Genomic DNA, 12,996 nt, shown 5'->3' with positions numbered 1-12,996 from the left:
GACCTCTGTTTTGCTACATTGTCTCCTCCTTCTGTTTCCTTTTTCTATATAAAAGTATCTGTTTACGGATTGTGTAAATATGAACGTTTTATGTTGTGGTCTCTCTGAGGAAGGAGAGTAGACCACATAATTACAAAATGCTGTTGGTTTATTAAGATGCATAATTTTAGTTTAGAACGTACTTGTTTCTTGAGGGAATGAGTTAGTTTAGTCTGTTCCACTGTTTATATAATATAACTTCCTGCAATACGTTAACTTCCAAGAACAGCTTATTTTGTTCTCTCATATTTTGACTCTGAAAGTGGTGTCTGAAGAAATGAGAAGGGCTAATAAGAGCAGTAAGTATAAAAAGAAGGAATTGGTTTGAATTTTAATGGGATTAAATATTCCTTGAACATTAGATTTTTAAGGCACGGATTATGATAACATTACTGAATTTAAGAACTTCATTATGCTATGATGTTTTACAATGGATCAATCTATTTTTATTGTTTCCAAAATTTATCACTGTTACTGGTTTTACATATTTTGTTCTCTCACCTTTTGACTCTGAAAGTGGTGTCAGAAAAAAATGGAAAAGGCTAATAAGAACAATATAGTATGTATAAAAAGAAGGAATTGGTTTGAATTTTAATAGGATTAAATATTCCTTCTCTTCACAAGCTGCATTCAATCCCCCGTAGCTGGCTTGAGGTTCACTTAGCCTTCCATCCTTCGGAGGTCAGTAAATTGAGTACTGAGCTTGCTGGCGGGGATGTGAAGCCTGCAAAATTAAATTGTAAACTGTCTGGAGAGTGCTTTAAGCTGTATGGGGTGGTATATAAACAGCATACTTTGCTTTCAGGTTTTGCCCACAGTCTGTTTTCTGCCTTGTAAAGAAGTTAAATTAATGGCCTGAACAGTTTTGCTTTATTCATTTGCTGATTTTTATCCTTTGGATATTACATGTGCAAAGAAAATACTTTGAAGCTTCCATTTCTTCCATCTAAATGTCAGTTCTACTTTTCAAAATGCCCAGAATTCAATTATCTTTTACTGGAGATTTACATTTTCAGTTATCTTTTGCTATAGTTTTACTAGTAATTAAATTTCTTCTCTCCCCCCACCCCCCCAGGACGGGATGATGAAAGTTAAAAGATTGTTGATGGGAAAACAAATTAACCTTCCTTAGTTGAATCCTTGTGAGCTGTTGCAAGAACATCTTAAGGCTCTGAAGTATAATAAATCAAATTCATTATCTAGCTAAGTTCAGACAGTTGAGGCCAAAAACCAGTTCTCATTGTAGGACTTAGTTTGAAAGTTTTTTTTCCCAAGTTATGAAGCAATATGCTTTGAATATTGGCTAGATAGGTTAAAGTTAATGGCTAGGATCCAAAGAGCTACTTCAGGCATGCAAGAGCTTTCTGACACACCCTGTGGGATTTTTGACTTTGAATAGGCTGTGGGCATGCCATATTCCAACTGCTTTCAAAACTTGTTTTGGTTTCAAACAGGATCATTTTGTGCCAGAGAAAGCCTGCAGTGGCCTGCGGGCTGAAGTTTCCAAAAGCTTCTGTTGGCGACAGTGGAAACGTATCTGAAAGCTGGTTGCCACAGCAGAAAAAAATGTGAATGGATCCACGGTGAAGTCGCACCTGAGAAGTCAGATTTCCTAGGGTGAATTTGTTTAATCCGATGACACAAGAGTCAGCAGAGAGCAGGGAGGAATCAGCCTTGTTTGCATCTTGTTAACCTACTTGATGCCTGGGTCTTTTTAAAATCCTTCCTTCCTTCCTTCCTTCCTTCCTTCCTTCCTTCCTTCCTTCCTTGGCAAAGTGACCAGAGAGGGGTGGGATGATTCACAGAGAGGGGGGGGGAGGATTTTTCCATTATGCTTTATGTCTAGCTTATGGTAGTGCTGGCTGTTCAGATTTGAAGGAGGCACAGTTAAGAGCCAAGTTACCTTAAAACTCCCCCCTGCTCACCCATTTGGTCAGCTAGCTGTTCCAGTGTTAGATTAGCAAGCCATTAAAAAAGAAAAGAAAGAAAAAGAGAGAAGAAGAAGAAGGGAACAGAAGAGAAGATGACGGCAGAACCAGGCACTGTATGTGGAGAGGACAGGATTCAAATGGCAGCCAGTTTCCCCATTGCCATGCCTTTCCTGTTGCTGCCAGAGTCAGTTGGAAGGGCTTAGAATACAATGGCTGCAAATCATTCCACATTGGCTCAAGCGATCACACCACCTGAAGTGATAACAAAAGCATTCAGTTCCAAAAAAGTACTCATAGCAGACCCAGTGGCGGAGAAAAAAATACCACAGATTGAGTGGGGAGTGGGCAACTGATTCCTGGTTTGCATGGGCTTTTACGTGATATAATCAGTGGAAAATAATGTGAAGACCATCCTAATCCTAGAGCATGTCCCACATTGTTTCTCAGTGTAGTCACACCCACACTCCAATTCTTCTCTTCCTTGTGCTGCAGCACTCTAGACTTTCAATGAATAGAGTTGGGTGCACTTGTATGGAGTTTATGTGTAGACGAGCCAACTGCATTTTGCTTGGCTCTCTGCAGTTCCGATGGCCTCAGCCGCAGCAGCCCCCTCCCCAAGTATGCAGCTCTTCCAAGACTATCCACAATCACAGAGTTCCTAGCTTGAGAAAGCAAAATCTAAATTTTGAAATTTATTATGATCGTGGGTTGAGCTACACAAGACAGCAGTTTTGCAGTTAGAGGCTGCAGTGACAGTTTTTCAAGGCTGCATGCTTGGATCAGAATTGTGAACGAAGCCCCTGTTTTTCTCATGATCACTTTTCCCAAAACAAAAGAAAGCCAGTGTAGACGACATGAGGGCAGCTTGTAGCAAAACACACAGACATCCTTTACCTCTTAAGAGGGATGTATGTGTCCAGTTTCATGCTAACTGTAATACTTAGATTCATCCTGGATTGGCAGGCAGAAGGAGACGTATTTGTTAAATGACCTCTCTTGGGCGTCAATATACTCTTTTCATTTTTGAATACGTGGTATCTCAACCTGGGGGAAGGGAGCACTCTTTGCTGCTTTGACCCAGATGGCAAAAAGTCTAGAATTACCTCAGTGGGCACTGTGGTTTGTTGGTTGTGCAGAACTAAATTCAAAGTTGTGTCTATTTAGGACTGCAATTTAATCTGTCCATCTTCAGCTCAGCAAATAAGTACTGTATATATGAAGACTGTGTCTAGCAGAGCAGAGAAGCTGATACAGTTTCCTGTTTGTACAGTATTTGTAAATATTGAATAAAGGACTCGATATTCCTGGCCCACAACTCAGCAGTGTGAAAACGAGTGTAGAGTAGTTCAGCAAGGCATTTGTTTACCCAGCAGATTTTGTCTGAGGTACTTTGCCTTGTCCTTCGCATAACCCAAGTCAGGAATGTAGGCATTCACTGTGTATGGAGGGTTAGAGGACTGTAAGAACTTGTCTTGTGCACATTGTAAAAAAAAAAAAAGTATCTATGATCTTGAGAGATTACTGGCTGTTCTGGCTTCTTCCCAGATTAAAACAAAACACAGGTATGAGCCATATCATATAGTGAAATATCAGTTAATCTCTGGTCGTTTGAGGCAAGCTTCCTAAGAACAGAAGAGAAGCTGCTCATTTAAGCTATTGTATTATGGCCATGCAGTAGCTAGGCAGATGCCTGTGGGAATTTCACAAGCAGTGCTTCAGTGGAAATACATCTCTCAGCACATGTTCCCCAGCAGCTGATCAATAAATGAGTTTAGCACTAGAGATTCTGCGATATAGTTCATTCTTTAATTTATCCTTTATTTTTAAAACATTTATCACTTTCCTGTTCAGGAGGGCACCCACAGAGATGTACAATAGGTAAATTTACTAAGAACCAGTGAAAAACATTTTAAGATCAAATTAATTCTTTAAAAGTGGATCCACACACTCTATTTCTTTATCACTGTATATGTTTGGGTGTTTTGTGACATGGTGTGACTATTAAATTGATTTCCTCACCTTTGTCCTCTACATGAGAGAGTGATAGGAATGTACTAGCCCTTCCTTCCTGGTTGCATCCCTGTTCCAACATCTGAAATCTATACTGTGGGAGTATTTCCTTTCATTTCTTTTACAAAAATAATACTCAAGTAGAATACTCAAGTAAGGCACTGTATACATGCCTGGGATCGATTTTTTTAAAAAAAGGTTTTGTACCTTGCGTTTTTTGACATTCATTTTGTCTTTGTATTACACTCTAGAGTAGGGGTCTTCAAACTTTTATGTTCCAGATTTTCAAGGGCCAAAGGAAGTTGTGCATTCATGGTTGCCTGGCCACCCGCCCTCCTAGTTGCCTGCCTGCTGAGCTGGATAAAAAGGCAAGGTGGGCCGGATGTGGCCCACGGGCCATAGTTTGAGACACCCTGCTCTGGAGACAGGAGGGACACAAAGAACAACATAGTTCCTTTTACATGATCTGCAAATTCTGACTTGAAGTCTGATGTATAGCATGCTCACCCAGAAGCAGATTGCACTGAAATCCATTGAACTTTCTTCCAAGTAATTAGGTCCAGTTTTAACTATGGTACTGAACAGAACAATAGACAGTTTTCTAATGGTAAAAAATTCATTTACTGAGTTGTGTTTGTATTTGAAAGTAAATCGTTTTCAGTGAACCTCATCAAAGGAAACAGAAATAGGCTATGGCAGCTTTTCCCAAACCTTCTTAATGATGTTAAGGCATTACTTTTCTGCAGTTTGCTATAAGTGGAACGGAAAAAGTGGTTGCACAGCAATCTAATGTATCATTTATGTACTATCCTGCAATGCCCACGGCCAAGTGCTTCTATAATGGTACTTAGAAGACGTTCCTTTTCAGCTAAGGTCCTTCCAGTATTAGTCAATAAAAAACATATCTTAACTGGCCATTGGGTAACCCCACAATTGTCACACTATTATGAACTTCCCATTGGAAAGGAAATTTCTTCCCATTTTCAGTTTCGCTTCATTAAAAAAAATGGAAAAAACTGAGAAAGGGATCAGTTATTCAGCAGGACAGAAACGGAAAATGACTTTCAGGAATAATTGTTCACTGATTTCCTAGTTTTTGCTGAATCAGAATTGATAAAGACAAACCATACCTAGAGGCAGAAAGCTTTCTGTTTAAAGCACAACAGTTCTGACTAGCTCAGTGAGGTGGGTGCCTGGCTGCAGAGTCGGAACGCCCACTGTGTCCCTCTGGAAAAGAGCCAGCCTGTGTGGTCTTGGGCAAGCTACCCAGTCCCAGGATGCCCCCAGAAGAAAGGGAGGGTAAATGCTGTACCTAGAAACCATGGAAAGGGTCACAATAAGTTAAAATCGAATTGACAGCACATTATAGATGCTACTGCTATTACTACTACTGTACTGTACTACTATTAGCTTTGTAAAGCCTCGGTACACTCAATGGATTGCTGGTACTGCAAAGGAGTTGTGTTAGCAAACTTCAAAATCAAATTTGCAAATGATAAAAAACAGGAGGACAACCTACACAGTGGAATGCTCTAATGCATTGCCTGTAATCTGTACAGTGGATCCTCAATTTACAGATGGCTCCACTTACAGACTTTTTGAGTTACAGACTTCTCTGACCGCAAAAATTTAGGTTCGACTTGCAGCTGGAGAATCGACCTACAGACCGGGAAAAAACAATGCAAAATGGAACAAAAACGGCCAGTTACGGATTAATTGGTTTTCAATGCATTGTAGGTCAATGGAGCCTTGACCTACAGACTTTTTGACCTGCAGCCACCATTCCAATATGGATTAATTCTGTAAGTAGAGGGTCCACTGTATAGAGCAAGGGAAAAGAGGATGGCTCTTGCAAGGAAAAGGAGCAGTGTGGAAGCAAGCCTCATAATGAGTGATTGTCATGTGTTTCTGATGGCCTTAATAGGGTTTAAGAGATAGAGTGACATGTTCAAGGAACAATTTACGATTCCCATGTTGCCACCCCTCACAGTGACCTTTCAGAGGCAAGTGGGGGTTGGAGACTCTGGTCTCCTGAATCTTAGTCCAACACTATCTAGTGCATACTGGCTAATGCTATGTTGGTAAATAATAATAGATGAGAAGCTGGATTTTGTGAGGGATTTCTATTGATTGTGGCTTATCACACACTTGTATTTCAAGAATGAAAGTTTTTTTGTTTTTGTGGGCTGATTTCAGTGACTGAAATCTCTCTGCATATGTGTAATATTAATGCATTTCTCGCAGGTCTAGCCATGCTGTGCCTTATAATACATTCTTAAAGATCATTGTGAGAGATGAATTGTGTGCCAACGTGGTAATGAGTAACTGAGTTTGCAGGCATGGTTGTGTAGCTTAGAAAATGAAAAGTAATACCGATTACAAAAGCAGAGGCTAACCTTTATATTGAGCAGTGTTCAATATACATACTAGTCTCTGAGAAAGGAGATGCTAAGGAGTGCAAAAACTACGGGACCATTGCTCTGATTTTCCATGCAAGCAAAGTTACAACAAAGACTTACTGTACTTTATATGGAGTGAGAAATGCCTGATGTTCCATCTGGATGCTACAAAGGAAGACACACTCAAAATTATATTGCAAATATATTGCAAATATCCACTGGCTGTTGCTGTTCATGTTAAAATTGCACTGGAAAACGTGTTACACAGTAGCTGATATCCTGTTGCTTAGCATTAAGAACATTTATAACTTTCAGTGTATTCTGAACTACTAAATAAAAAGTCCCTGTTGCACATGAGCATGCTAGCTTTGTGTGTGCAATCCGCTCTCCTGAAAATTGCAGTTGAGGCTTTTTTTTGTATGAGAAACAGACTGAAAGATATACATTTTCTTACACAGAGAAACAGGATTGCAACTGGCAGGGCACTGGAGCCTGAACAAGTGATGACTTTAAGAATGGGGCAATTCAATGTATAATGGCAGTATGTTGGGGGCAGTAAGTGTTGCATCAAGATTATTTTAAAAAATACTTGAAAAAAACACACCTTATACTAAGAACATGAATTTTTAGACACTTTCATGGAAAGATTTTTTTTTAATGAAGTGGTCTGTGGTCTGCAAAAACTTATTTTCTAGATGCATGTCAGCCTTTAAGGTCCTGCAAAGGCTGGGGTTTCAATCCTATACATAGAAGGAAAGTCTTGCCACTGAGTGGACAGGCAAAAGATTATAGTGAAAATACCTGATGCTTTAAAGAGAGATTAATATGACTCTAAACAAAGATTTCATACATGATGGTGATTATTAAGAGACGAAATAAAAATGAAATGGTAACATACAGGGGGAAAAAACCCTTAAGAGTAGGTGAGTTTTTACGACAAAGAACCAAGGAAGGGGGTTCGGTGTCACTGCATCACAATTTAGAAATGGTGACATCCTCTGACTCTTCACTCCACTCTCAGGGATCTCAGTCTGCTCTTGTAAGAGTGGAAATGTTTTGGTCTTGTGCGTGCCGTGGTAACATAGACTAGTGTTGCTCATTAAGACCAACAGTGCGGGTGGGCTTAGTGTCTGTGTCCAAGTGCACTACTTGAAACTTACATTTGTAATTAACTAAAACTTTGATCATCAGTAGGAGCCAATTTTAGTGGCAGGGCTGCCCACATTTTTGTTGGCTTTTTGATTTTTTTAAAATTATGGTATTTTTTGTGGTGAGAAATTAAAATGTTTCTACTTATGTTCAAAAAATCTTTTAAGATAAGTAGAAACATTTTGTTCGGCAATCCCACTTTGATGTATCAGGAAACCCCCCACCACCACCACCTATAATGAAATTTTGGTAATATGCAGGGTAATTAATTGGTTAAAGCAAAATATGTTATTCTGTTTAAAGCATTCTTAGGCAATTGCTGGAATGAAGTTTAACCTGTTACTATACATCGATCTTTCCTTTTCTTCGACATGATGTGCCCGAGCAAGCACCATTTTCTCAGTGTTATGCTGTGATTTGGTTGCTAGGCTGGGACAGAGGAGATAAAGGTTCAAAACTTCATGTGTCTATTTTGAGGACATGTGTACATAAAAGTCCTGTTATTGCCTTACCTGAATCTTTTTGGATTGTAATTCCTGTTTTTTTTTAAACTAATAACTATTGGCAATCTTTTAAATTTAACATATATATTTGAGTGCATGTTAGTTTGGTCCTTAATATCCTCCATACTAAACCTCTCCATCCTTTTCAGTAGGGAGTAAAAAAAAACCCCATAGTACTGCATAGCTTAAGCTGGCTAGTTTTGTGTATTTTTTCTTAGGTATTAAAGCAAGCTTTAGACAAGCCCTTCTTTGGCAGAGGCTTTGTAGTGGAAAAACACCTGTGCTACTCAAGTGCTTCTGTTTGTGTTTGAACAATGCATAGTTTTGCAAGGATTTGAAGTCTGCTTCTGTGATTTCTCAGTGTTTGAGAAACTGGCACAATTCCAAACTTTTGCTGAAGTTTGGGTGACCATCTTGCTTAGATGGGTGAGTACTGTACAACCATCCCTCCCCCCAGTGAATATCTGTGCTCTAAAACAGTGGTCCCTGTGACGAACACGGGTTCGAAAACACACGTGTACGCTTGGACAGAGAGCAATCAGGAGTTTGCACATGCTAAAATGGGCTGAAGAGTCCAAATTCAGCCAGCCATGCTACAACACTCCTTCTCACAAGTCTGCCCACATAAGAACACCCTGGTACTCTCAGATATTATTGTGAAAAGGTCAAGTGGGCTTTGTAGTCCTTAGACTTAACTTGCACCACTGACAGGACTCTAAGTAAGCTAGGCCGAGGCAGCACTCTCAGATGACCCTATGGCAAGTGTACTGTTCAGGAAACCAAATGAGTTTTATAATCTTTATTTTATTAAAGAAAAAGCATGTTACTAAGCCAAATTAAACCAAAACAAATAATCTAGCATTGTGCTGTTTAGTTACACAGATGTAGTGAGGCAAAGAAAACATAAAAAATATAAAAGTATTCAAAAAGCCAAAAAAAACCATTAAAAAGAATACAAACAGTTCCAGTCCAGGAAATCATTAGTAAACAAAATAATCCAAGTTGGTTATAACAAGGCTATAGTCCTCAGTGATACTATAGAATAAAAATCCCTAAACAAAAGTAAAAATCCATTATATGTCCCATAGTCCTTAGAAAAGAAAAATCCAGTAAATATACCATAGTCCTTACTAAATTACAAGGGCATAGTCCATATGGAGTATTCCAAGAAAAGAAGTCCATAAAGAATATTCCATAGGTAACAGTCCATAGAAAATAGTCCATGTACAGTCCTTAGGAAAATCCCATAAGTCCAAAAGTAATCCAGCAAATCATAGAAACCAGTCCATGTAGGTAGGCCACCAAACCCTCTCTCAAGACATCAGGGTAAGTCCCATATGGCTGAAATGTAGGTCACGAATCACTGAAAGGTCGGTCTTGGAAAGACAAAGTCCATAGGTAAAAAGTTCCTTTTTCAAGAGTAACTGGCAAGGGCCTAATGCACCTTCCCACGATGTCATCCAATCAGAGTTCGTTACTAGGCAAACAGTCCTGTTACATCACATGAATTCTTTCTCATACACAGCAGATGTTATTTGGGTTACGGTGGTTTCTCAAAGAGTCACAACATTTCCATCTATCTTATCACACAGAGTCCTTCTCAGGCCTTCAGAATAACATGCTCTCTGCTCGCCTAGAAAACAACTTGTCAGCATAGCACAGATATTATATACAAAGAAACAAAATGGAACCTCTCTGGCTCACTTCATAATTACAAAACCCATATGCCTTTAAAAGATTTTAACTCAAAAACCCATCTCATCACAGTCCCCAACCTTGGGCCTCCAGTTGTTCTTGGACTACAACTCCCAGAAGCCTTCACCACCACCTCTGCTGGCCAGGATTTCTGGGAGTTGAAGTCCAAGAACATCTGGAGGCCCAAGATTGGGGACCACTGCTCTAAAACACTGTTCCCCAATCTTGGGCCTCCAGATGTTCTTGGACTTCAACTCTCAGAAATTCTGGCCAGCAGAGATGGTGGTGAAGGCTTCTGGGAGTTGTAGTCCAAGAACATCTGGAGGCCCAAGGTTGGGGTCCATGTGTCTAAAGCAATTTTCCCCACACTGGTGCCCACCATATATTTTGGAGGGCAGTACCAATCTGCAGCACCAGTTGTCAGGGATCATGAGAGCTGAAGCAGCAAATATATGGACAGCGGCAAGTCTAGACTGTATCAGCCACACATCTCCTCCCTTTTTATTTCAATAAAATTATAAAGATACCAAGAAAGAGCGCCCGCCCCCCACCTACCAGCAAGAAGGCACATGGACTCTCAACATCAGCAGAGCAAGACTGCAACCATTTGGTAATACTCTTTTTAACCTTAATCTGACCTCAATTGATTACACTTAGTGAGTTTACTAAATTATACCTTCATTCCCAGATGGAGGACATGGGTTTTCTCCATCACCCCACCACCCCAGGCCAAGCAGAAACATGTATGTTTTGAAGAAGGGCCAAATGGGGAGAGGGGTTTGTGTGCACACATGGGCATCTGACACTTTTTGAAGAACCAGGGTGTGAAATCCAATCCACAGCAACCTGAGCTGTAACTTTAAACAACCTTCCTGCTCCCTGCTTACATCTAAGAAAGACTGCCTGGTGAAATCCATCTTGCTAAGACGTTTTGGACTTTACATCTCAAAGTGCCTGGCAAAATCAATCTTGCCATGAACATTTGGACTTTTAATACTTTGCCTTGAAAAGTGGGATTTACCCCCTGGAAGCTTGAATATTGTATGATTTTTTAAAATTTGTGGTCTATAAAGATATCACCTACTCTTGCCTTTGCATTTTGTATCAACAACACAAGAGGAACAAGGGAAGGAAATCCACCTCCCTTTTTATTTAAGTGGTAGATTTTCCTTCCCTTATTCCTCTTATGTCATGTCTTACATTTTTTTATTCTAAGCCTGGGGGCAGGGGACTACTGTATATTGTTACATATATTATAAATTACTTTGAATATATCTGACCATAGGGTCATGTCTATTTTTGATCTAAGCTTATAGAACACACCTTTCTTAAATCCCAGAGGAGTGGATGTTTTACTCAGTTTTCCTTCAGGTTAGAAGAGGTTATGGAGAGTGTCGGAAATTCCTAAGGGTCAGGGCAAATCGATGAGGATACTCCTAGGGAAGAAAAAAAAGCCATTGAATGAATGGACATGGTTGAAGTAAAAGAGACTTTTGAAGAACATTATGAATTTAACTTCTTGATATTAGATATCTGGTATTCTGAATAATGTAGGGTTTCAGAATTTGATTCCTTTGCCAATTGGTTTATGATATATTTTAGTGTTTCCAGGTTACATGGTACCAACTGCAGTCTCAAACAGCCGAACTTCTCTGAACAGTTTGGCAGGGAGATAAATCTCAAGGCTGCAGCCCCTATTTTTGTATGTAAGATACACCACTATCTATTTCCCTAGTTCCCTGTTCTTGATACAGTATTAGAATTTTGGCATGCTGATGTTTGGACTGTCTCTTTGAAGCAAGTCAGTGAGTGGGAGCATGGACAACATGACACATAACCTTTCTTTTGGCGCAACTCTTGGCAGCAGTGGTGCAAAGGCTGAAAGGGGGAAGAACAAATACTCTCCCATTTTTGCCTGCCCCAACTCCGTAACCTCATAAGGTCCCATCCTAATGACTCCGCTAGATTTGCCCTGTCTGGTCTCTTTATTTTGGCCATAAGAGCTTGGTGTGGAAGATCTTATGGAAGAACTTCTCGTACATCCCTTTTTAGTACGTAGGACTCTCAGTGGCCAATTCAGTATATATGGTGGCCCTCTGAATAGATGGTAACTGCAGGGAGGTTGGATGTTCATGATTTGGAAAGTTCCTTAGCTGAATAACACAGAGGGGTAGGGTTCATGGTTCATTTTCACTGAGAGTGTTTTGGGAAGAAACTAGGAAACCTTGGATTTGCCTTGTGTTGCCATGTTTAACTTAGCTTGTTTAACCTTTCCCAGGCAAAATGGAATATTTGCAGGGATACACTGCTGTGGAATACAGAATAGAAGGAGAGTTTGCTCTCCTAGTAACATCCAGTAGAGATAGTGACATGATAGCTTTGCAGCTTTACTGTGAACAGCCATGCATTTTCTGTGAAAATGACCTTCCCTCTAAGAACTGGGCCATTCCCTTTCTGCAGCAGTGGAATTTTTTCAGTGTTCACCCAAAGTGAGTATAGGACAAAATTTTACATCCAGAGACAGCTTATTTACCCTGTGCACACTTATAGTGGTGATGTAGAAGATATCTTTCCCCAGCTGAAAAAAAAAGGTAAGTTTTGCTTGCTTTGATAATGAAAATGTGCTCTTTCTCTTTCTCCCCACCCCGCTTTTCCTACAGGTTCCAGATGTTATTAGTAGCATAAGACAGGTTTCCAAAGCAGCCCTCAAAGAAGATGTGAAGCCCACTAAGGATAGTGAAGATGCCTTCTACAACTCTCAAAAATTTGAAGTTCTGTACTGTGGGAAAGTGACGGTGGCTCACAAAAAGGCCCCTTCCACCTTGATCGATGACTGTATTGAGAAGTTCACACTGCATGAGCGCCAGCGGCTGAAACTGTTAAGTGAGCGCCAGAATGCAGAATCCAGCACCGAGTTTGCCGATTATGAGGTGAATGAGCCATCTTCTCCCTTAGACAGTCCATTTGAGGAGATAGATGACTCAAATGGTGGGAGCACCGGGATGTTCACAGTTGGAAGCCAGACCAACTTGGCCACTTTCCGTGTCTCTTTCCCTGAGCGGATCTTGGAGGATTCTGGGTTTGATGACCAGCAGGAATTCCGCTCCCGGTGCAGCAGTGTCACAGGCGTCATGCAAAGGAAGGTTCATGATAATAGTTTGAAAACACAGTCCCGTAGACGACATGCAAGTGCCCCTAGCCATGTCCAGCCTTCTGATTCTGAGAAGAACAGGACAATGTTGTTTCAGGTATGATTATTTTTAAGTGCCC

General features: G+C 40.2%; 1 protein-coding gene across 2 annotated transcripts in view; it reads left to right on the top strand.

Moving 5' to 3' along the window:
* Window positions 1-12,996, top strand: part of TBC1D4 (TBC1 domain family member 4) — a 109,161-nt gene that overhangs the window by 31,126 nt on the left and 65,039 nt on the right. For both annotated transcript variants that reach the window (XM_072994724.2, XM_072994723.2), the window contains exon 2: window positions 12,387-12,974. In XM_072994724.2, the coding sequence (XP_072850825.2) occupies window positions 12,387-12,974 (588 nt within the window). The remainder of the gene's footprint in view (window positions 1-12,386; window positions 12,975-12,996) is intronic.

Source organism: Pogona vitticeps, chromosome 3, assembly GCF_051106095.1.
Source record: "Pogona vitticeps strain Pit_001003342236 chromosome 3, PviZW2.1, whole genome shotgun sequence".
Classification (NCBI taxonomy): domain Eukaryota; kingdom Metazoa; phylum Chordata; class Lepidosauria; order Squamata; family Agamidae; genus Pogona; species Pogona vitticeps.
Note: the sequence above shows the minus strand (reverse complement) of the source record. Positions and strands in the feature narration are given on the sequence as shown.